General features: G+C 34.1%; 1 protein-coding gene across 6 annotated transcripts in view; it reads right to left on the reverse strand.

Annotated features, from left to right (window-relative positions):
* XRN2 (5'-3' exoribonuclease 2) overlaps window positions 1-22321 on the reverse strand; it is a 110159-nt gene that overhangs the window by 42205 nt on the left and 45633 nt on the right. For all 6 annotated transcript variants that reach the window (XM_043986627.1, XM_043986629.1, XM_043986632.1 and 3 more), the window contains 16 exons: window positions 22242-22292; window positions 20921-21078; window positions 19951-20025; window positions 19726-19859; window positions 19575-19632; window positions 19382-19489; window positions 17413-17457; window positions 15700-15831; window positions 12331-12449; window positions 10149-10284; window positions 8551-8658; window positions 8352-8441; window positions 7643-7715; window positions 3353-3436; window positions 1648-1745; window positions 1489-1568 (listed from right to left, as the gene is read on the reverse strand). In XM_043986627.1, the coding sequence (XP_043842562.1) occupies window positions 1489-1568; window positions 1648-1745; window positions 3353-3436; window positions 7643-7715; window positions 8352-8441; window positions 8551-8658; window positions 10149-10284; window positions 12331-12449; window positions 15700-15831; window positions 17413-17457; window positions 19382-19489; window positions 19575-19632; window positions 19726-19859; window positions 19951-20025; window positions 20921-21078; window positions 22242-22292 (1549 nt within the window). The remainder of the gene's footprint in view (window positions 1-1488; window positions 1569-1647; window positions 1746-3352; window positions 3437-7642; window positions 7716-8351; window positions 8442-8550; window positions 8659-10148; window positions 10285-12330; window positions 12450-15699; window positions 15832-17412; window positions 17458-19381; window positions 19490-19574; window positions 19633-19725; window positions 19860-19950; window positions 20026-20920; window positions 21079-22241; window positions 22293-22321) is intronic.

Consider the following 22321-nt stretch of genomic DNA (forward strand, 5'->3'; position numbering starts at 1 on the left):
TTATGTCAATTAAAGCAAGGCTAAAATAGTATGTTCAGTTCTGGGTGATAAATTTTAGGAAGTCAATCAGTAAGCATTTAAGTGCTTAGTATGTGCTGGGTCCTATGCTAAGCAGTGGGGACATAAAGAAAAGCACAAACATGCTGTCTTCAGAGGTCACAGTCTAATAATGGAAACAACATGCCCTTCTGTCCAAAAGACGTGTGAGCATAACAGGCCAGTATCTCAGAGGAAGACACCAGCACTGGTAGAAGGCAGGAGAGAATGAGGTTTCGGGCCAGGGAAGCCTGGAGACAAAGGCAGAAGTAGAGGAGAAAACTGCCAGGGAAAACGTATGAAGGCAAGAGATGGAAAGTTGGGCTGAAGGAATAGCGAGAACGCCTGTCATTCTGTGTCACTGAGTGTGAGACTGAGCAGAGATTATCTCACAATCAAATCGGGCCAGGTTGTAAAGAACTTTAAAAGACAAAAAGAGGGTTTTCTACTTGACACTGGTAGCAATAAGGACTTGGCCTGGTGACTGTCCACTGGAGAGCAGTCAGGTCAGTGAAAACCTTTAAGTTCATGCCCTATGAGGATCTGTTTAAGGAACCGAGGATATTGATTCTGGAGAAAAAAGACAGAGGGGATAGGATGGCTATCTTCAAAGACCTGAAAGCTGCTACATGGAAGAGTAGTTCTTGCTTGGTCCCAAAGGGCAGAAATAGGAGTAACAGAAGGAAGTTCCGAGGGAGTAGATTTAGGCTTGATATAAGGAAAATTTTCCGAACAGTCATCCCAAAGCAGAATGGGATGCAAAGGGAGATGATAAGTTCCCCACACTCAGTTTTCAAGCAAAGGCTAAATGATTATTATTTCTTTAACATGACAAAAACAGTAATTTTGTTCAGGAATAACCTGGACTAAATAACTACTTTTTGTCATTTCTACATCTGAAAGCTTTGGTGTAAATGAGAAATGTTTAAAGAAAATAATAGATGCAATACTAACTAGATAGACTGACTTCAACTAAAACAAATCATTCCTGAACTAAAGAAAACATTTATGATTATGATTACTGTTATAGCATGCTTCCTGAATCTTGATATTTTAAGACCTTTTTACCAAAACATAAATCTTACTTAAAAGGAAGAACTACAATTATTATATCCAGAGGGGAAAGGAGTATGGGAAATTAATTTATAAGAACCTGGTATCTTAACCTGTAGATTGTACCCAATTTTTAGATATAAACTGAATGTACCAATTTTAATATACAAAATTTATAATTACTTATTTTTTTAAATTATCTTTTTTTAATTTAAGAAAAATGGGGAAATAAACACCACAAAACTCAAAAATATAGAATTAAGTTAGGCTTAAATATGCCATGTGACTTCTTTGGACCTTAGTTTGCATATCTATAATGAGGAAGATGGGACTATATAATCGCTACCGTTCATTCCAGTCTTAAACCTATGATGTGAATATCTAAAGCCAAAGACTCACTGATCTGGAAGAATGGCTTCTTCATGTAAAGTAAGTTTTCCTTGGATCCCATGACAAAGTTCAGGTGGTAAATCTACTGCCTATGAAGAAACATATGATCAATTTAACAGAAAAAAAATTAATTTTAATTATAACAAATTGAATACTGGCATTAATTACCTCTGTGGAACCTGTTTTGTACAGTTCTGAAAGGAAATCACTAAGTGGATGGTGTTTCCCCACAAACATTACATCACCACCAAGACTATTTCTTCTAGCTGGGAAAAAGAGAGGAAAAAGATAGAGAAACAGAAAGAGGGAAAGAAAAGCTAAGTCAAACCATTTTTAAAAACACATAATTAAAAGCAGCTGAAATTCAGAAATCAGGAATTTCAACTATCAAAATTAATAATTTGCTTATATGGAAAATTTTACATGGCCAGTATCAAAGATCCCTGAATATAATTAAGAATTTAGTGGTTTTCACAAGTTATTAAAATACAAGTGGGCAGTAGCTTTTTTTAGTTTAAAGAACTATGAAGAGATTGCAGAAGAATTTGATAAACACAGTAGATACTTAAAGTTTTTTCTTTTTGAATCTTAAAAAATTCATATAAAATTTATCTTCCAAAAAACCTGGACTTTTGCAGTTTCTAATTTGTATGACTTAATAAATATCAGTATTATCAAAATAATTCCATTTATGACAATGTATTAGTTCACCTTAGTACCACTATCTTTTGCCATGTCCCGTCAATTTTATTTTCATAACATCTCTCCTATATGCCCCCTTCTCTGCTTTGACACAACCATTTCCCTGGTACGGGCCTTCTGTAGTTGATCTCCTACCTCAAATTTGTTCCCACTCTATTCCCTCCTTCACTCAGCTTCCTAAAGTTTTGGCCTGGCATGTCACTCATCTAGTCAAAAAGTTCACATGGTGGCTCCCATCACCAGCAGAATCAAATATAAAATCCTAAACTTGGTTTCTAAAGGTCTTCAAAACCCAGCCCATTCCTACCTTTTCAGCCTTCTGTCACACCCCACTCAACTCTTTCACCCTGTAACACTGGCCTCCTGTTCTTCATTTTCACAGGCTAGAATGCTCTGCAATGTTCTCCCTCCTCATTTGTACCTGCTGGGTTCCCTGGCTTCCTTTAAATCCCAGCTAAAATCTTAACTTTTACTGTAAGGTAATCCAATTCCCCTTAATAATAGTGCATTTTTTCAGTCATGTCTAACTCTTCTTGAGTTTTGGGGCTTTCTTAGCAAAAGATACTTGAATGGTTTACCATTTCCTTTTCCACCTCATTTTATAGATGGGGAAAGATGGATCTTCCTGCCTAAGGCCTGGCACTCTATCTAGTAAGCTACCTAGCTGCTCCATTAATGCATATAGAATTTGTTTACACACAGTTGTTTGTATGCTGTCTCCTCCATTAGACGGTGAGCTCTTTGAAGGTGGACATTGTCTTTTGCCTTTCTTTGTATTCCCAGTATTAGCACAGGGCCCACAGTAGGCTTACTGACTGAATGCCTTCCTTTAAGAAAACCATTTTTTTCTTTTGTCAGACAGGGTAGAACAGTACAGAAATCAATTTTCTTACAAATACTTTCATTAGGCCCATTTCTCATAATTTAATTTTGAGATTTTCTTCTGGACATTATATATGAGTTCATGTAAAGTCTGAAAATGCTGACTGTCATTAGTTCAATAATTTAATATCAAAATTTACATTTTTAAATAAGAGAACTGAGTCATTCTTTTTTATTAGAAGCACAACTAATGTAATAGAAGTATACACGTAAAAAAAAAACCCCAAAACCAAAATTTTAAGTACATGACTGATATTAAGCACTTAATAGTTTAAAATGTAATTCTCACTTTCATCAGGTGTAAGGTCAGGATAAACTTCTTCCAGAGCAGCTCTCAGACGACGTTCATCAACAAATGGTAATAGGGCAACACCTAGTTTAAAAAAAAAAAAAAAGAGAATCAGCAAAATGTCACCACTGGTTTAAGTCAGTATTTCTAATAAAAGTGTCCTGCTACTGTAGGGGAAAAAAGTGTGAAGTAAAGACCAAAAAAGAGGTGGGAGAGATTAAAAAATAACTGACCATTGTTAATAATAGTTTTTCAAACTAGAAGGTACATATTCTTGGCTAGAATGTTGAAAAATCAAAATGACAGGTAAGTCATAACTTAAAACTCCTATAAGCTTGTTTCATTGAGCAAACACATTCAAATTTTTCCAATGAAACAAAGGGGGAAATGTGGTAAAAATTATTTGTGGTAAAGATTAATATCGAAAGTTTTAGCTGAATCATTTGGGAAGGGCCACACCTGGCCCACTCTGAGATTAAGTATGCTACTGAGAAGGACCTCCCCTTTTTGGGGAGGAAAAAATGTAAAATGACCGGAAGGGAGGGAACTTTTGGGAGGCAGGGTGTGTTCAAAGAGCTCTTGCGGCCTGGAGAGGAGTCTCTGGTGGCGCTCGGCTCAGTGGTAGTGTATTTCATGCTCTGTCTTGGGTGTGCTGGTTCTTGGTCTGGCTAGCAGTTCGGAGTTGATGAGTTAATGACGGAAATAGGCTAAGCTTAGAGTTAAGACTATCTATCTGTATTCCTACTTCCTTATTTCCATAATTGGTTTCACCTTTGTGGTTTAATTAATTCCCAAGTAATAAAAGCTGATTCTTTATGAACTAAAGCCCAGAGGCTCCTTTTCTTATTGGCCTGGGAGGAATATATAAAAAGGAAAGTTCAAAGGGTAGATTAAACCTAAAAGAGTCCCTCATATTTCCAGAACACCAATATTAAGGCGGTCACCCTAATAATGCTCCATATATCAAATTTTGGCCCTCACAATCTGTAATTTCAAATGATTTAATTACTTTTTCTAGACCATCCATCATAATTTACCCCTTCAAAAAAACAAGGACAAAGTTTAACTTTCAATAGCAGTAAAAGTTTATGCTGCTATGGAAAAATGGAACAGTTGGTAATCACACATTTGAGAATGCTATCTATTTAAAAAGACAAGTTAGGAGGGCAGCTAGATGGCGCAAGTGGATAGAGCACCAGCCCTGGAGTCAGGAGTACCTGAGTTCAAATCCGGCCTCAGACATTTAACACTTACTAGCTGTGTGACTCTGGGCAAGTCACTTAACCCCAATTGCCTCACTAAAAAAACAAAAATAAACAAACAAACAAAAAAAACCAAACAGAAAACAAACAAAAAGACAAGTTAGTTCTTTAAAAATGATGGCCAGAAATTCTTACTAAGAACATATCAGGGAGGGGCAGCTAGGTGGCGAAGTGGATAGAGCACCAGCCCTGAAGTCAGGAGTACCTGAGTTCAAAGCTGACCTCAGACACTTAACACTTACTAGCTGTGTGACCCTGGGCAAGTCACTTAATCCCAAATGCCTCACTTAAAAAAAAAAAAAAGAACATATTAGGGAGCAGCTAGGTGACCCTGGGCAAGTCACTAAAACCTTCATTGCCTCACAAAAAAACAAAAACAAATCAACCTAAATTTGGTGTGTATAGACAGATATGTATATATCTAAAAAATTAAAAGCACTTGGACACTCTGTACTCTAAAACTATATGACATATGGCAGGACATCTTTTATCAGTTAATATAAATGTGGAAACAATAATATGGTTGAGATTGTTATTAATGAAACAAAACTTTTTTCCTTTAAGTTAAAAAAAAAATCAATCAAGAAATGAAGTCAAACTCCATACCGTCTCAGGTAGGCAGAACCCTAAAGTATCAAATAAAAACATTCTCCATTCACTGTTTAAGTACAAAAATGGATACCTACTTCCTTTAACTGAGCAAATATGACATGCTCACTGAGTCTACAATGCTTACACTTAAGTAATGTAGACTGAGGTTCTGGTCCCAATCTCAATGTTAGACCTCATTTGTAAAATGTATGGTGTCTAAAAGTACTGTGTCTGAAAAAGATATGGGAGTCTTAGAGAACTACAGACTTGATGAACCAAGCAGTGTGATCTTAAACTACATTAAAATTGGCAGCTAGGTGGTACAGTGGATAAAGCACTAGCCCTGGATTCAGGAGGACCTGAGTTCAAAGCCAGCCTCAGACACTTGACACTTACTAGCTGTGTGACCCTGGGCAAGTCACTTAACCCCAACTGCCTCACAAAAAAAGAAAGAAAAAAGCATAGCCTTATGTTTATAATAAATAACTCAAAAGGCCAATCCTCAAACAAAACCACAACAAAACCACCAACAATAACTGCCAATAATAGTTAATTTCCTCTTAAGAGTTTATAACAATAGGGGACAGCTAGGTGGCGCAGTGGATAAAGCACTGGCCCTGGATTCAATAGGACCTGAGTTCAAATTCGGACTCAGACACTTGACACTAACTGAGTGACCCTAGGCAAGTCACTTAACCCTCACTGCCCCACCCAAAAAAAAAGGTTATAACAATGTCACCAAAACTAAGGATAAGTGCTTCTATTGCAGCATTTAAGTCACATTCTCAATGATAATACAATGACTCACTGATCAACTAGGAGCAGGGAGTATTTTGAAGTTCTATAAGTTTTATGTCTGTGTATTTTTTTCTGTACATTTTATTTCTACTAATTTACAGGGCTTCAGCTTCAGTTAAGAGTAATAATAAAGATATGATTTTGTTCACTCAACATAGGTCTATTTAACATGCTTTTGAAAATCCATGGATCCAATTTAATTTGTTGTTAAAATTAAGCATCAGAAAAAGTACTCTCATACTCCTCCTTCCTAAGTTCTTTTGTTAATTAATGAACAAATTTAGTTAGAAGCCAAAATACCACACAACTTCTGATATCCATGTGTTTTGTCTCTCAAAGCATGAAGCAGAGATAATTAAATATTTGTATTATGTATGTGTGTGTGTGTATATATATATATAGTATAAACATAATTTTACCTTCCTATTGGTTTCTATATCTTATTTTCATCACTAATTGAGACTTAACTTTACATAATCACAAAGTATTCCTATATTCCAGATACCATAAATAAAACAAAGTTAGAAAGTAATGGTTTACATTTTTTCCCCACCTTGTGTTTGTTTCATCCATACCTTTTTAATTTTCCCACGTCTTTTTCTAATGTTTTACTTGTTCATTAGCACCAAGGAGAATGGTCAGAAGAAAGAAAAGGTACTAGATCTCAATCAATTTTTACTACTTCCTTGCTTTACCAATAAAATATACGACTGAGAAAAAGGTTAAAAATTATTGGTTAAAGTCAGGTTTTATGTATAACATATGAGATAGTCATCCAAATACATATTTGGTTACCATCTTTAATGTTAATTAAATTTTTAAAAAATGAATGTGCCCTGAAATTGGTCCTAATTATGTATGACATTTTTGCTAACACTAAGGCAAGTCAGAAGGAAAAGAGGAGAAAAAAGACAATGAAAAGACATTAAAAAATAAACAAAATTGGCATTCAAAATTATATAAAAGTATCTAAACTGGGGCAGCCAGGTGGTACAGTGGATAAAGCACCAGCCTCGGATTCAGGAGGACCTGAGTTCAAATCCAGCCTAAGGCACTTTACACTTACTAGCTGTGTGACCTTGGGCAAGTCACTTAACCCCTCAATTGCCCTACCCCCCTCCCCAAGTATGTGTGTGTGTGTGTGTGTGTGTGTGTGTGTGTGTATCTAAACTACTTCACATATTTCATTACTGTATAAAGGAAATCCCCAAATCAGAACTTGTGTGTTTATGGTCTTTTTTCAGCACTGCTAACCTACTAATGAGCACTGACTATCCAGAGTAAGATCTAGTAATTGAATGCAAAAGAGATAAAAGATATAATTACAAATCAAGGCTGATAAGCAAAAATGACAGAAGAAAAAATTAGAATTAAACACTGTCAGTCCTAGGTGAAGTGCAAAACTCCAGTTCATTCTTCACTATAAGTTGTTTTTTTTAAACCTTCACTTGAAGATATTTTCTTTAAGTACAGCACACAAAGCAAATGTATCTAATTAAAATGTCATTATGGTTATTTATTTCTATATGTGCACATGCATACCCGTATACACACACACACACACACACACACACACACACACACACACTCTCTCTCTCTCTCTCTCTAAAGCTGAGATCAATAAGAGAATGTACATTACCTTGCCAAGCATATTTCTTCCCATTCAAATCAATTGCAAAATCTTCAGGATAGAAGTCAATTATACTGGATTCCTACATTGGATGCAAGATGAAAATAAAATGTTAAAAGCAACTGTATAAGTCTGTTATATCTTAGTCTTAAAAATGTTTATCTTTCAGATTATGGTTTTTATAGCTTCTTAAAATTAGCACACTTTATAAAGATAAGTTAATTCTAGAACTAATTAATTTGGTTTTTTGTAATTGTATTTTAAAGACTGAGGAGCTGATGCAGATGGGAGAATTTTAAAACTGAAAATTATGGACTTAGTTCATAAAATACCAGTATGCTCCTACATCATATTTTATCACACCAATGATCACATTAAGGAAATGAACAGTTCAGAAGTTATTTCAGGATTATCTTCTTAGACCTTGAAGCCATCATGGACAGAGAAAGGAGATTTAAAAAAAAAAAAGTTTAGCATATCCATAGACAGGAAAAGTTTTGGGTCTTCTTTTGTTTTTTAATTTTTGGACAAGTGACAATGAAATTAGGTATGGTGAAGTTAAATTTCAAGTTGTTCTACTCTTTCTCTAATAGTATTTAAACTAGAAAATAAAACCCATAGTAACTGAATTCAAATTTAATAAAAATTTTTTAAAAAAGAATTGTCCTCCATACACACACAAACACACTTTTTTTAAAAATAAGAAAAAATGTCTTACAGGGTCACTCATAAGCTTCCGCCATGAGGGAGGTAGAAAGTTACCACTTGCAGCTGGAAATACCCCCATAAGTTGCTCCAGTGGTTTAAACTGCAAAAAACAACAACAAAAAGACAAATGATTAAGAACAACATAAAATTTTTTTTCAAGTTGGCAAAAAAGTTCCCAAAATGCTATGATTCTAAATAATGAGTCTTACCGGTCTTGTACCCTTTTCAAAATCAGAGGGTAGGTCTGCAATACCTTCAAAGTCTGAAGCAAATGGTGCATAATGGAAAGGATAATACCACTTCCAGGAAGCACAGCCCTAAAGGTATTAAATATTATGTTATTGACATAATATAGTGAAAATTATATTGCTTTAAGAAACAACATTTTTAGCATACCAACTATCATAATGGATATAGATCATGTATACACATCGGCCATACACTTCTAGGAAGTTTGTCTTTATTAAAATTGTATTACTAAACTCCTTGATTCCTAAGAGATAAAAAGTTTAGGCTTAAAAAAATCTATAAAAGCATTTTAAAGAATAATAGTCTATTATCAAATACATATCTGGGATTTAGGCTGCTTGATGAAACAAAACTAATGCACTTAAAAGGTTGTCTCTGAGGCATGATGCTTTTTAAATGTATCTGTCATTAAGGATGACAACTCAACATACCAACCACTTAGACATATCTACATATTTGAGAGCACAATGGGCAAAGAGTCTACTCTCTACCCTCAAATATATTATGTTAAATGATAAATTTCAGGAAAGAAAATTGATCTTTCCTCACATTATTAAATAAGGTAGCCATTTCTAAATACCTTAACTTTCAACTTTCTTTAACTGGTGGCCAAGGTTGTTTCAAACAAAATAAAGGATATGTCAAGTACACAATACTGTCCCAATAGAGACATGATTCCGACTACCACTATAAAATAATAATCAAATTTCCTAAGCTAATGAAAAATTGAACAGTATTCTTTTAAGTGACAAAACGTTTAAATGTTGATTTTAAATGCTTTGACACTAGATATAAATTACAACAATATCAATAGGAATAAATCCTACAAACAAAATATTAATACTAATTGTATCACATAATTCTGCTGCTTAGTAGGTAAATTTCATCCACTCCCAGGTCACACAAAACTCTCTCTGCTCTCAGAGCACGAAATTAGTTATTAACGATCAGTGCTACTACCTCCAATGTCTAACTAATCTCTTACCAATCTGACATCTCAATTATCAAAAGATTTAAACCAGACACAGATTACTTCAATTATAATGCACTTCATGTAACATCACTGTATTATAGAGAGGAGATTGACACAATTCAATTCCTTTCTAATTCTTACTAGTATATTGCATGCTTTGTTCTTTGTAAAGTCATTTAGTCACTTTCAATTAATTAATTTAGCTATTCCATCATTCTAATTTTTATTCCAAGTTAAAGAACACTGACCTTTAATAATCTCTTAAGTCAATCATCCTATGTGATAAAGAAGTGAAATCCTTTAACCCAATAAAGAGAGAGAGGGAAAAGAGAGAGCAAGAGAGTGAGAGAGAAAAAGAACAAGAGAGAGAGCGAGTGTAGTTTATATATTATTCTCTCAGGAGTTCAGAAATCTTTATGAAAATATTAATCAGGACAGCAGATTCAATACAGGAATAAGAAGTTTAAAAAAAACCATCACAGGTTTTGTTTTAGGATACAGTTCAGCAAATAGAATATATAAAAATTGCCTTCTTAAAATTAGTAGTTAAGAGATTTGGGGAAAAAAATAACAACAACTCAGTACCTGGTAATAATATCGAAGAACCCAACATAGTCCTTCAACATAAGACTGCACAACTTTACGACGGAATTTCTCATCAGCCGCATCAACATCAAATTTGTTCTTATAATACCGTTGCTTCCAACCAGATTCCCATAACCTAAAACCCAAGCAGTTAATTTATGCTCAATTATGATGCTAATTATGAAAACTGACTGCTTAAATATCCTAAAACAAAAACAGAGCTATTTAAAACAAGAGTAGATATACATAGTATATAAGTAGCAAAGTTAAAATATTTAACTGCATATTTCAAAAAATCCCAACTGTCAAGAGTATTTGACCATCCTAAAGTGGCTTCAAAAATAATAAAGTAACCTCATTTCATTCAAACCAGTATAATATGGGTTTTAAGACCCATAAAAGACACCATGTAAGCCAAGTTCCTTGGCTTTTTAATCAAAATTTGCTTTTGGCATATAAAACTAGCATACAAAGCTCAATCTGTTACAAAAGAATGCCAAAAAAAAAAATCTTGGATTTCATAATACTGGAGGATAGATTGGAACAAGAAATGGATAACCCATAATAATTAATCATATGAAAATAATTTAAATTGATTTTGGAATAGTTAAAAAGTAAATTCACTCTGTCATAGGCCCCACCCCAATACTAGCTGAGTGTTATTGTGCTTATGAAAAGAAGAGGCCTTAGGTTGTTGCAGTTAATTCCTCAAAGCTGATAATGCACTGAAGTACAATCTACAATTCATTGTATACTTATTTAAATCACTGCACCAAATTAGGAAGCCAGTGTGTCTTCCAATGTACCCATAGAGCTAATCCTTATGGTATTTTTCTTAATTTTCTTAATCAATTTTGGAAATTCATATAAAAAATTAAATTCTCATAAATACCACCTTTTATCTTACACTTATAAAATGTACAAAAACAAAGGATGTCAAAAGGCCAAAGGCAACCCCCCCAACTATTACAAAAATCAACAACACGTATGTTCCATTTTAATATCTACATTTTAAAATATCTGTGTGCAAATGTGTACTAAATATACATTTTTACATGTTTAAGGGCAAATGGCCAATATTTATCCTCTCTGAATAAAAGAGACTATCAACATTGGCACTAAGATTTTTAAAAAAAGATTAAATATCAAAACGCTGGAAGAAATTGATGAGTATTTTCTACCCAGTACTAAAAATTATCTTAATTTTAAAGCTAAAACCATAGAGTAAACTATTATTGATGCTTACTACTTGAGCTGCTATAAATGAAAGAGAGAACTGAAAGATACCTATGAAGAGAAATGCTAATATCCTGGTATGTCAGGTAGAGTAATAAACAGCTGCTCAATGATACTTCTAATTATACAATACTGAGTCTGCTATCAGAAGACAGAATTTTCATACAGGTTTCTAATCATCAAAAACTTCAACTTTCATGTTCAATAAAAAATGAAGGCAATCTGTTGGACTTTAGTTTTCACATATTTTCTTTCTAAGAAATATATAAATTGTTAGCCTTTTACCTTTGGGTTTTCAAAGTTTTAGTTTTGAGAGCAAGGCTAATTATCAAACCCTCAAATTCAAGACTCTAAGACCCTCAAATTCACTCTTAAAAATTAAGTATATACCAAGGAAATAACTTCTCATCAAAACAAAGTTCATGCTTATAAATCAATTTATGAATTAAAATTCAAAGGTCACATATATTTTTTAATTTATGCAACTGTACACTTCTGAGTATTCATGATTTTGTACCTTTTTTGAAAGCAGTTATTCTACTGAGATGATCAAAATCAGCTATATTATGTATCTAAGGATAACTGAACTTTATGGGTTAAACAGCTTAAAAATTCAATCTCAAAACAGTGACATTCAGATCACATAATCAAATCTAAACACTGAACGTCTAGTCAATCTAGTGCCTGGTCTCAAAGGGAGAAGTGGCTTGGAGGATGAAAACCTGCACGCATACTAATCTAGATACTTAGGTTTAACAGCTATAGCTTACACATCTCACTGGAATTTACGGAATATTCTAACCCTCCACATTAATTACTGGTGGATAAAAAGATCACAGAAAAGCATCGCAAGGCACTGCTGCTCTAAGCTAAATGGCATTAATTAGACTGCATCTATTTCAGCAATTTGCTAACAAAGTGCTACAAAAAAAAAAAATGGCTTCACCTGACGTTATCCTCTGGCTCAGGTTCACTGTCACTATCTTCTGCTTTTCGCTTAATTCCTCCTCCTGGAGATGGGGAGCCATCAGAAGTGAAACTAGTATTGGGAGATGTTAAAGGACTCTGGGGACAAAAGTTATTATATTACAAATAAAAGGTTTGAATATTCACTTTAAACATAAGCCTTACAAACATGCAAGGTATTACCACTTTTATTATATAATTAACTTCATAAAAGTCTTCTAAACACCTAGTAGATAGCTTTGGCCAATAAAGTAGAGGATACAAAGTCTTATCTCACACACACACACACAAAAGCCCCAAAATTATGATTATAACAGGCCCCAAATTCATTATTGTTTAAAGTCTCCCAAATTGAAGTCAATCAAGACAAAAACAAAATTGAGAAGGAAACAAGTCTTGAAATATTACTTTCTCCTTTAATATGGATGGAGCTAACTAAATGAAAAATAAATTGACTCAATTGCAAGAATTTGAGTAAAGAAGAGGATATAGATTACCAAAAAAGCAGAATTTAAAGTTTATTTCTCCATAGAAAAAACTAAGAAGAGTCAAGTAAAACTAAATCTTTGAAAGAAGAAAATAATAGCAATGCACTACAATGAAATTCACAGTACAGACATAATACAGCTGGTAAAAATTCCAATTTCATGAAAATATTAGTTAAAATTAACACAACTTACATGCTAACAATTTTTAGTCCAAAATATTCTAGGTCCTTAAAAATAAAAAACTAACAATGAAATTTTTAAAGAGATAAGAGTTCAAATGTGTAAAACTTAAAAAACAAAGATATACATTAGGCATTTGTGTCCCATTGTTAAATAAAAATTTCCAAAGTACAAAAGACAGGAAGAAAATAAATACAAGTATGAACAACTTTTATGTTTCACATTTGATAACATTCACAAAATTTTAGGGCTATAAAGAACTTCTGAAATCTAATCCAAACCTCTCCTCCTACATAATAGTCCCATAGAGGTGAAATGATTTAACATCACACAAGTTATAAGTAGCAGAGGGGAGATCTGAACCCAGGGGTTCTGACTCCAATTTAGTGCACTTTCCACTATGATAACTGCTGCCTCTAGGTTATTCGATCTGATCTAATTTATTGAAAATATTCTTAGTAGCTATCCAGTCACTTAATAAATTTCACTCAAGATCCTAGACTTAAGATCCTCCCTGAGGAACATGGTTTCATTAAGCAAATAAGTCTATCAAAATAGACCAGGGGAAGGGGTGAGGCTCGCCTTTCCAGATTTATTGCTATTATTTTCTGTAAGTTCCAACCCAACTGCTCTGCAAGTCACTACCAGAATTTAGCAGTACATCCCTGTGTCAGATTGCCTCTCACTCCTGAAATATATTCCTTTATAATACCTAGTTTTCTTCAAAGCTCAAATTAGGTGCTGGCCATCTTCCAAACAAAAGCTTTGCTGATCATCTCAAGTTATTAGTGCTTTCTCCCTTTTAAAATGACTTTCTATTTATTTGTATTAATACTGTATTGCTGGGGCAGCTAGATGGCGCAGTGGATAGAGCACCGGCCCTGGATTCAGGAGTACCTGAGTTCAAATCTGGCCTCAGACACTTAACACTTACTAGCTGTGTGACCCTGGGCAAGTCACTTAACCCCAACTGCCTTACTAAAAAAAAAAAAAATACTGTATTGCTGCTTTACTGGCAGTTTTCTTTCTCAACCTCACTTTTTTCCACTCTTTTAGAGAAGGGGTTGGCACACTATGGCAAGAGGGTCAAATCTGTTTTTGTTTTATACAGCTCATGAGCTAAGAATGCTTTTTATATTTTTAAGAAAAAAATGTCAAATTTACATTTTTCAATAAAAAAATTTTAAGACCCCTGTTTTAAAGGAAGGAATGCTTTGTCCTAATCACCTCTAGGTGTCTCAAAGAGTTTTGTTTTGACCTCTCTGCTACACTCCTCAAAAGTATATTCAAAGATTAAGTTCTAAAGTTCTAGAGAGGATAAGACAGAAAAAGCAGATTCAATCCCAGAATATACAACTATGGGGACTTCAAAATAACACTGTTCTGAATTTCAGCTAATAGAGAGAATCAATATCCCTTTATGTCAAAAGGTCTGCATACTAGAGAGCGAGCTTTCAAAGAAACATTACTATTGGAACAAGAAAGTTTGGTATGCTGGGTTTTGCTTTTTTAAAGCATTTACCTTAAACACAATATGGCAAGCTTTAGGGAACCAGGATCAAACCTTACTTAACAAAAAACAGAAGTGTGGGAGAACCACTGTTCAAACATGTCTCCTCCTCACTCTTTTCCAAGCACAACTCTTGGATCTAGATCACAGACCACTAACCTGCTGAAAACTCATGCAAGAAATGTTTGTTTTTTCATATTATGAAATGCCTTTTTTCCTAACTCTCACACCCTATTGAACTCCTCCACTCCTGAACCTTTTCCCAAAGAATATTTACGATTTTTTCCCCGACAAAAGTAAACTTTCAGAGGAAACATTTAACAGAGTTATTCTATATCTCGGTAGTGGTGAATTTTTCAGAAGAACTCCTAAAAATAAGAAGACCCAGGAGAAGCATGGAAACCTCTCTTCTCTGATGTTATTGGAGGCTGATGACCTTACTGCTCTAATCCTCACACTATTAAGAAGAGGTGACAACCAGTAGCATACATTCTATTATGGCCTGCTCAAATTCATTAGCACTACTTTGTAATATTTTTATAATACTCTTTAAAATGTGAGTATCTGATTCGGGATAGAATGAGACTAGACCTTTGACTTCATCTTCACAAGGTGCTGCCTAAGAGCTTCCTCTACATATCAGCGACTGTTCTGCAACTTAGAGCTTTAGAGTGGCCTAGTTCAGAGGTTAAAGGATTTCCCCAGGGCTACAATAGCCAGCCAATACTTCCTAACCTGAAGGGCTGGCTCTTTATTCACTCTGCCATACTACCTCTCACACATATGAGGTTTATAACAATATATAAGTTAAATATTTTTATATTAAAACTGTGCAATTGGGGCAGCTAGGTGGTGCAGTGGATAGGGCACCGGCCCTGGAGTCAGGAGTACCTGAGTTCAAATCCGGCCTCAGACACTTAACACTTACTAGCTGTGTGACCCTGGGCAAGTCACTTAACCCCAATTACCTCACTTTAAAAAAAAAACAACAACAAAAAAACCTGTGCAATTATCAGAAGAAAAATTGATTTTAGGTGGGAAATTAAGAAAAACTTCTCTAACTTAATTAGTAAGATCTATATTATACTAACAATTTCAAATAATTACTACCACATATACTGATTATTTACTACATCCTTATGGGACAAAGGAAGAATAAATAACCACTTACAGAATTATTATGCATTCTCATTTCATAGGCTGCTTGTCTTGGATTATTAGCTACTTGAGATCCATGTGAATTTCTTGCACCCAAGGCTTGAGGGGTTAAAATTCCAGTAGGAACAAAAGCTGGCTGATCCCTCTATCAGGAAGAGAAATACATGTTAAAATAAAAATCAAGATTAACAAACAAACTCATAGTAGAGGGACAGTACTCTAAAACAAGGTAAAAATAACTTGTACTTTTAGTATTTTGGTAACTAAATTTCAATATATTTGGTTTGTTTTGCAATCCCATGCATTTTATGTATTCAGAAACATTTTACAGAGTCCACGTTTTAATACACTGCCAAAAGGACGTTTAGCACAAAAAATGGGTAATAACTCTGGCCGCCTTAGAATTTGGCCTATGGTAATGATCTTGCTTGGTTCTTCTCAGTTTTTTTGGTTTGTTTTTTTGCTAGGGTTCCTTTCAAATCTTACCCTCTAGATAAGAATGCTTCACAAGGCTCTTCCCTGCACCCTCTTCTCTTCTATTTCTACATAACTATTGGTGGTCTTCTTAGAACTGAATGAGTTCAATTATCCTTTCTATGCATATGAATTCAAAACTATCTATGTAGCTTTCATTTCTCCCCTAAACTCCAATACCGCAGAAGTCACAAACTGCTATTTCCACGTGGATGTTATATAAAGGTCTTAAATTCAGCAGGTCTCAAAGTAGTACTCTTGATATATTTTACCTTAAAATAACCCATTCTTCAAGTATCCCTTTTTGTTCTAAGACAGTTTCTTAATTTGTAAAATGAGATAATACCAGCAATACCAACTCACAAGGCTGTTATGATACTCAAATGAAATAATGTATGTAAAGAGCTCTGCAAACCTTGTGTTAGCCACTACTATTAACTACACCTCATAGCCATCTCTCAAGTCTTTCTATTTCCTCATATAAAATGTATCAACAAGTCTTGTCTAATCTACTTCCCTCAACTCCATTTTATATGACCATATTACGTTTTCAAGCCTTCACCAATCTCTCTCCTGACCTTCAGTCTCCCATTTCCAACATCACTCCCAAATCCTAATGCAATGTGTGTTTGTATAATTAAGACACAAAATGGCCAATTCAGACAATAATAAAGTGTTCACCAGAAATGGGTAAGATCAATAAGCACTGAAATAGTCTAAGTAGATTGGACAGATCAGGACCTTGAAAGTTAAGTAGGATTTAGACAGAAGAGAAAGACGTTCTAGTAATGAATAGGATTCATTTAATAGTCAGGAGTCTTGACTAAAATAAAGGATTCATGTTTGGGAATAGGAGAAAATGAGGTTAAAGTGGTGAGATACCGTAGAGGGCTCTGAATAGCAGTCATAATTTAGACTTTATCCTGCACCCAAGAAGGCCAATTGGAGATTTTTAAGCAGAGAATTAATATGATTAATATGATTAAATCATTACTTAGGGAGATTAACATAAATGATAGTATGTGGGCTAGAATAGAGGATAAAGAGACACTGAAGAAATGGAGATCAGTTAGTTATAAGCAATCCACAAGAGAATAAAAGGGAATTCAGCTTATCACTAGTTATTTCTTTAAACAAGATCTGGTATAGGCACATTCTTGGCCAGATACTGCCATTGATACTTAGTGGAAAAGATATGAAAGTGATTCTAATTTCTGCCAATACTATGCTTAAGGAACCTACTAAGACTTACCTTCATTCTTTTTCTTTTTTCTTTTTGCCTTCTTTTAAAACTTTCCTGAAACAAAAATGTAACATTCAAATCATCCCATTATTACTGAGTATAATTTAGGATTATTAGTAATTTAGGAATTTTAAAGACAAAGACATTAAATATTAAGATCTTGATAATTCTTTCTAGCTATTACTACTTTGGATGGTGTCTATTATTTTAAATGTAAGCTCAAGCATAACTTTTGTCCTTTGTCAATATGAAGCAGATACAGAAAAGTATGGCATGAATGATAATGAAGTTTATGGCTCACAGGATTGAGGGACAAGAGATAAATCTTGATAATTAACATGATTAGAAATAGAAAATTAAAAAGGCATTTAGGACTTTCCTAGTATTTCACAATACATCTGCCATACCAGGTAATAAATAGAAGGAAAATAAATGAAGCAGTCAAAACAAAAGATTGCCCTTTCTATACCAAAAATGTAGCAGACCTAAAAGAAATAAGGATCTCTCTACACTAATCTGTCTAACCAATTTTACAAAATATGACTATGGCTCTTTTTTGTTTTACTGAAATACATATACCTCTGAAAAGAAAGATGTTAAGCTCTTTGTTGATTAAATTCAGACGAAAACTAGTGCCCAATGCCACTCTGCCCCTCAAAGTGACAATGCCCAAGTACCTCAAAAAAGGTACTAATATAATTCATTGCATTACAATATAAATAAGAATGTTCGGGGCAGCTAAGTGGCGCAGTGGATAGAGCACCGGCCCTGGAGTCAGGAGTACCTGAGTTCAAATCCGGCCTCAGACACTTGACACTTTACTAGCTGTGTGACCCTGGGCAAGTCACTTAACCCCAATTGCCTCACTTAAAAAAAAAAAAAAGAATGTTCAAAAAGCTCAATTGTTGTTAATGTTAATTATTGTTATCATACATGCACTGCAATGTGCATAATGCTGTTAAGTATAACATTTGGTTAAGCATACACAGTAGCAAAAGGTAGATTAGCAGTTAACTATTTATAATTTAATGTAAATTTTTTAAATGATTGATCCATGAGACATATAGTCCCTAGATGAAGTCTGCCCTCTCATTTAATTTTTAAACATGAAAAACCTTTCCATATCACAAATTCATTTACAACTTGTTAAAAAATGTTTTAAGGCACCTTCCTGCTAAAATATTTCTTGACAGTATTAATACTTATCTTTTGGCTAAATGGAAAGGAAATATTATGCAACCCTTATTATATTATGCAACCTTTCCACTCACTACCCTTCCCACTGCTATGCTAACAACAAAAACTACTGCTTTGATATTCATATAACACATTGCCTTTCCAATACTAGGCACTTAAAAAATGTACAAAAGTGGACTAATGCTAAGTGAAGTGAGCAGAACCAAGAAAATGTTGTATACAGTAACAGCACTCTATTACACCATCATCACTGTAGATTCTGCAAAGAACTTTATAAATATTATCCTTTTAACAACAACTCTGGGATCTAGGTGTTATTATTATCTCCATTTTAATGGATGAGGAAACTGAGGTACAGAGAGGTTAAGTGACCTGCCCAGGATCACACACATCTAGTGTCTGAGGCCAGATTAACTCAGGTTTTCCTGCCTCCACGTTCAATTAAATGACAACCTCTATAATTCTAAGTGTTAGAACAATTCTCCACATGACTCTGGTCTTTAATGCTTATTCCACATACTATATTCATGTAAGTTAGTCTTTCTTTTACCAGGAAAAGTAATGAGAAAATAAGTTAAAAATAAAAATGAGCTTCTGAAGCAGTCATGTGCCATACATGTTAAGATAAACTCTATCACATCACATTCTAAAAATGTTAAATAACTAATAATCATTTGATCAAATAGAACAGTACAGAAATGGACTCAATTGTTATAAGCGTGACAAAATATATTCTATTGAGTACATAAGGCATTTTAACTACTGCAAAAAACTATTTTACCTCATCATCCTTTCTCTTCTTAAAAATGCTATCCTCAACTTCACCAACAGCTAACATGATCATTTGTACTCTCTGTAGATTGACATAACCACTCTCTGTAAGGTAACCCTGAAAGTGATTAAAAACAAATGTAAAATTATCTGCTTCAAAGAGCAAATATTTATTTTTAGAAATTATTCAATTTGGAACTTACCCCTGTTTTATGTACCACATTTTTGTATATATTAACTAAACGGTCAATTGCTCCTTCCCTATAATCAAGAAACATGCATTAAGACTGTTTACTCAATAAATACTGAAAAATGTAAAATGTCATTCATGTAATTCCACTGAAATTCACATACCTAATCTCCAAAGATGGCAAATGTGGAAGGAAGTCATTTCCCACAAAGAAACACATGAAAACCCAGTCATCGATGCTCCTCTCAATATCAAAAGTAAATGGGAGGCTGGCCATAGTTAATTCTCTTTCTAAATACTAAAGGAAAAATCCAAGCAAAGGATAACAATTAGAGATATTTAAAGAACACATCATTCAAGTAACAATTTTAATTATTATTTCTGTATACCTCACGAAGCACATTTAGCCGAATGTAGATAAACTCTCCTTCTGAAGCAGGAAGACATTCTTCAAACTGATCATGCTACAAGAAATGAGTGGAATTATTAATTCCAAACATGTTAACCTTTTTTATTAGTAAATAGTATTTTTTCCCAAATACATGTAAAGATAGTTTTCAAACATTCATTTTTTATAAGATTTTGAGTTCCAAATTTTTCTCCTTCTCTCATCCACAAGATGGCAAGCAATCTGATTTAGATTATACATGTACAATCCAAACATGTTTACTTAAAAGCTTTGAATGAAGGAAAGTACTGATGTTTTTAAAACTTGCATTTTTTTTAACTGCTGGTATTTTCCTAATTATGGCAGGACTCCCTTTTAATGAGTTGGAACATCAAATATAATTTTAATTAATTTGATTAATTGCTCAATAGTTTGCTATAGTTTGTTTAAAGCAGGATTCCTAACCAGTGGTTTGAAGTCTTACCTAATAAGATCTACACAGTTAATAGCTGTTACCATATTCCTCTCTCCACATTTAGCTAGCATTCCTATCATAGAAGGGAATATAGCAGACAGATACAACCCTGTCAAAGCTCAGGGACCTGACTGTCAGCACAAATACCCCAACCCAATAATCTCAAATCTTCAGTAAAAATAAAAGCACTAAAAGCAGCTCCTTCAAATAGCAAATTTTTAATTTGGGGATGGGGAAGGGAGAGAGAAGAAATATCAAGTAAGTGTTATAGGACAATCACTCAGGAATTAGTAAACTATTAGTAATCCTCCTGTTTTTGCCTTTATATTTTATGCCTTAGTCTGACCAGAACTATAAAGCTAGTGAGAGTCCTAGACCTTAAATATACCAACAGAGAGGTATATCAATCAAAGACACATCAGTGAGTGGTCACAGAAAAAGAGATGTCAGAACAACTCTTCTCTAATTTGAAAAGAAACAATTCTGAAGCCCTTACCTCTCCCTGTTTTTCCCTTGGCAAACCCTGGCAGTCCTTGACCTCATGCCCAAGCTGATTACAAAGTCCACATGGTTTTGGTTTGTTGGGTTTAAATTCTTCCCTAATAATTGTAAAGTTTGGCTCATGTGTGGCAAGTCCAAGCATAATGAGATCAGCTATCAAATAAACATATACACAAAAAAACATACAATAAAAATTGGAAATGATTAGGACATATGTATTATTTACAAATGACAATAAATTCCCATCCCCCAAGATAGCAAGAAAATTAGGTTTTCAACAATAATTTACAGAATTACATCATTTTACAGTAAGAAATGACAACAGCAGTCACATAGTCCAATCCATACCCAAAATATTAATCATTACAACAGTATAACCAACAAGTGGTTTTCCAGCCATTGCCAAACTCCAATGAGGGAATTTACTGTGTCCAGCTGATATTTTGCAGGCAGTTCGTTCTACTTTGGACAGTTTTTCCCAACATCAGATCTACAGTGCCATTTTTCAACTTCTATCCATTTCTACTGGCCCTGCCCTCTGTATCAAAGAGGACAAATCAAATTCTTTCTCTATATGAGAACCCTACTGGAACACAGGACCATTAGGACCTTTTTAAATCTCTTCTTCCTTAAGTTCAACATTCCTAGTACCTTCAACCAAGTTTGATATGACAAACTCAAAGCCCTTCACAATCTAGTTAACCTCCTCTGGATGCTCTATAGTTTACTAATACCCCATTCTGAACTGGGAACAGGATGGAATAAAATCCTCCACTTTGGCCTCACCTCAGCAGAGGATAGGAGAATGATCACTTGCTTATCATGTAAGCCACACACCTCTTTCATTGTAACTCAAGATCACATTAGGTTCTTTGGCTTCCACTTCACACTGCTAATACTGGCATTCCACTAAAACCCCTCTATCTTTTTCAGACAAACTTCTGTCTAACGAGGCATTCTCTAGCTTGTGCTACGTTTGTACTTTCTCACACTTCATCACAATGTGCACATCAAAATATAAAGAACACACATAGTATTCTGACATTCTAAAGATGAATGTGTTAACTATTAAGTACATCTTTCAAAAATGCAACTGTACTATGTCTAAAAAATAAATTGTCACTTAAGATTATTTTAAAACACAATTTTCTAAATTAAGAAAAAAAGATTGTAAAAATTAAAATGTGTTTAGACAAGACATCTGAAGCCTACAAGAGTCACATACATCAAATTCACTGCCTACTTTAAAAAAAATTACAACTATTGGCTTTCAAAGATTCAATCAGAAAAAAAACATAACCCAATAAGGAACTTACCATCTGCTCCACATAAACAATGATGAGTGTTTGGGTCATGGTTGGGTTGAGCTAGGCAAAAGCAAAAAAAAAAAAATTGC

Source organism: Dromiciops gliroides, chromosome 2 (assembly GCF_019393635.1).
Source record: "Dromiciops gliroides isolate mDroGli1 chromosome 2, mDroGli1.pri, whole genome shotgun sequence".
NCBI lineage: Eukaryota > Metazoa > Chordata > Mammalia > Microbiotheria > Microbiotheriidae > Dromiciops > Dromiciops gliroides.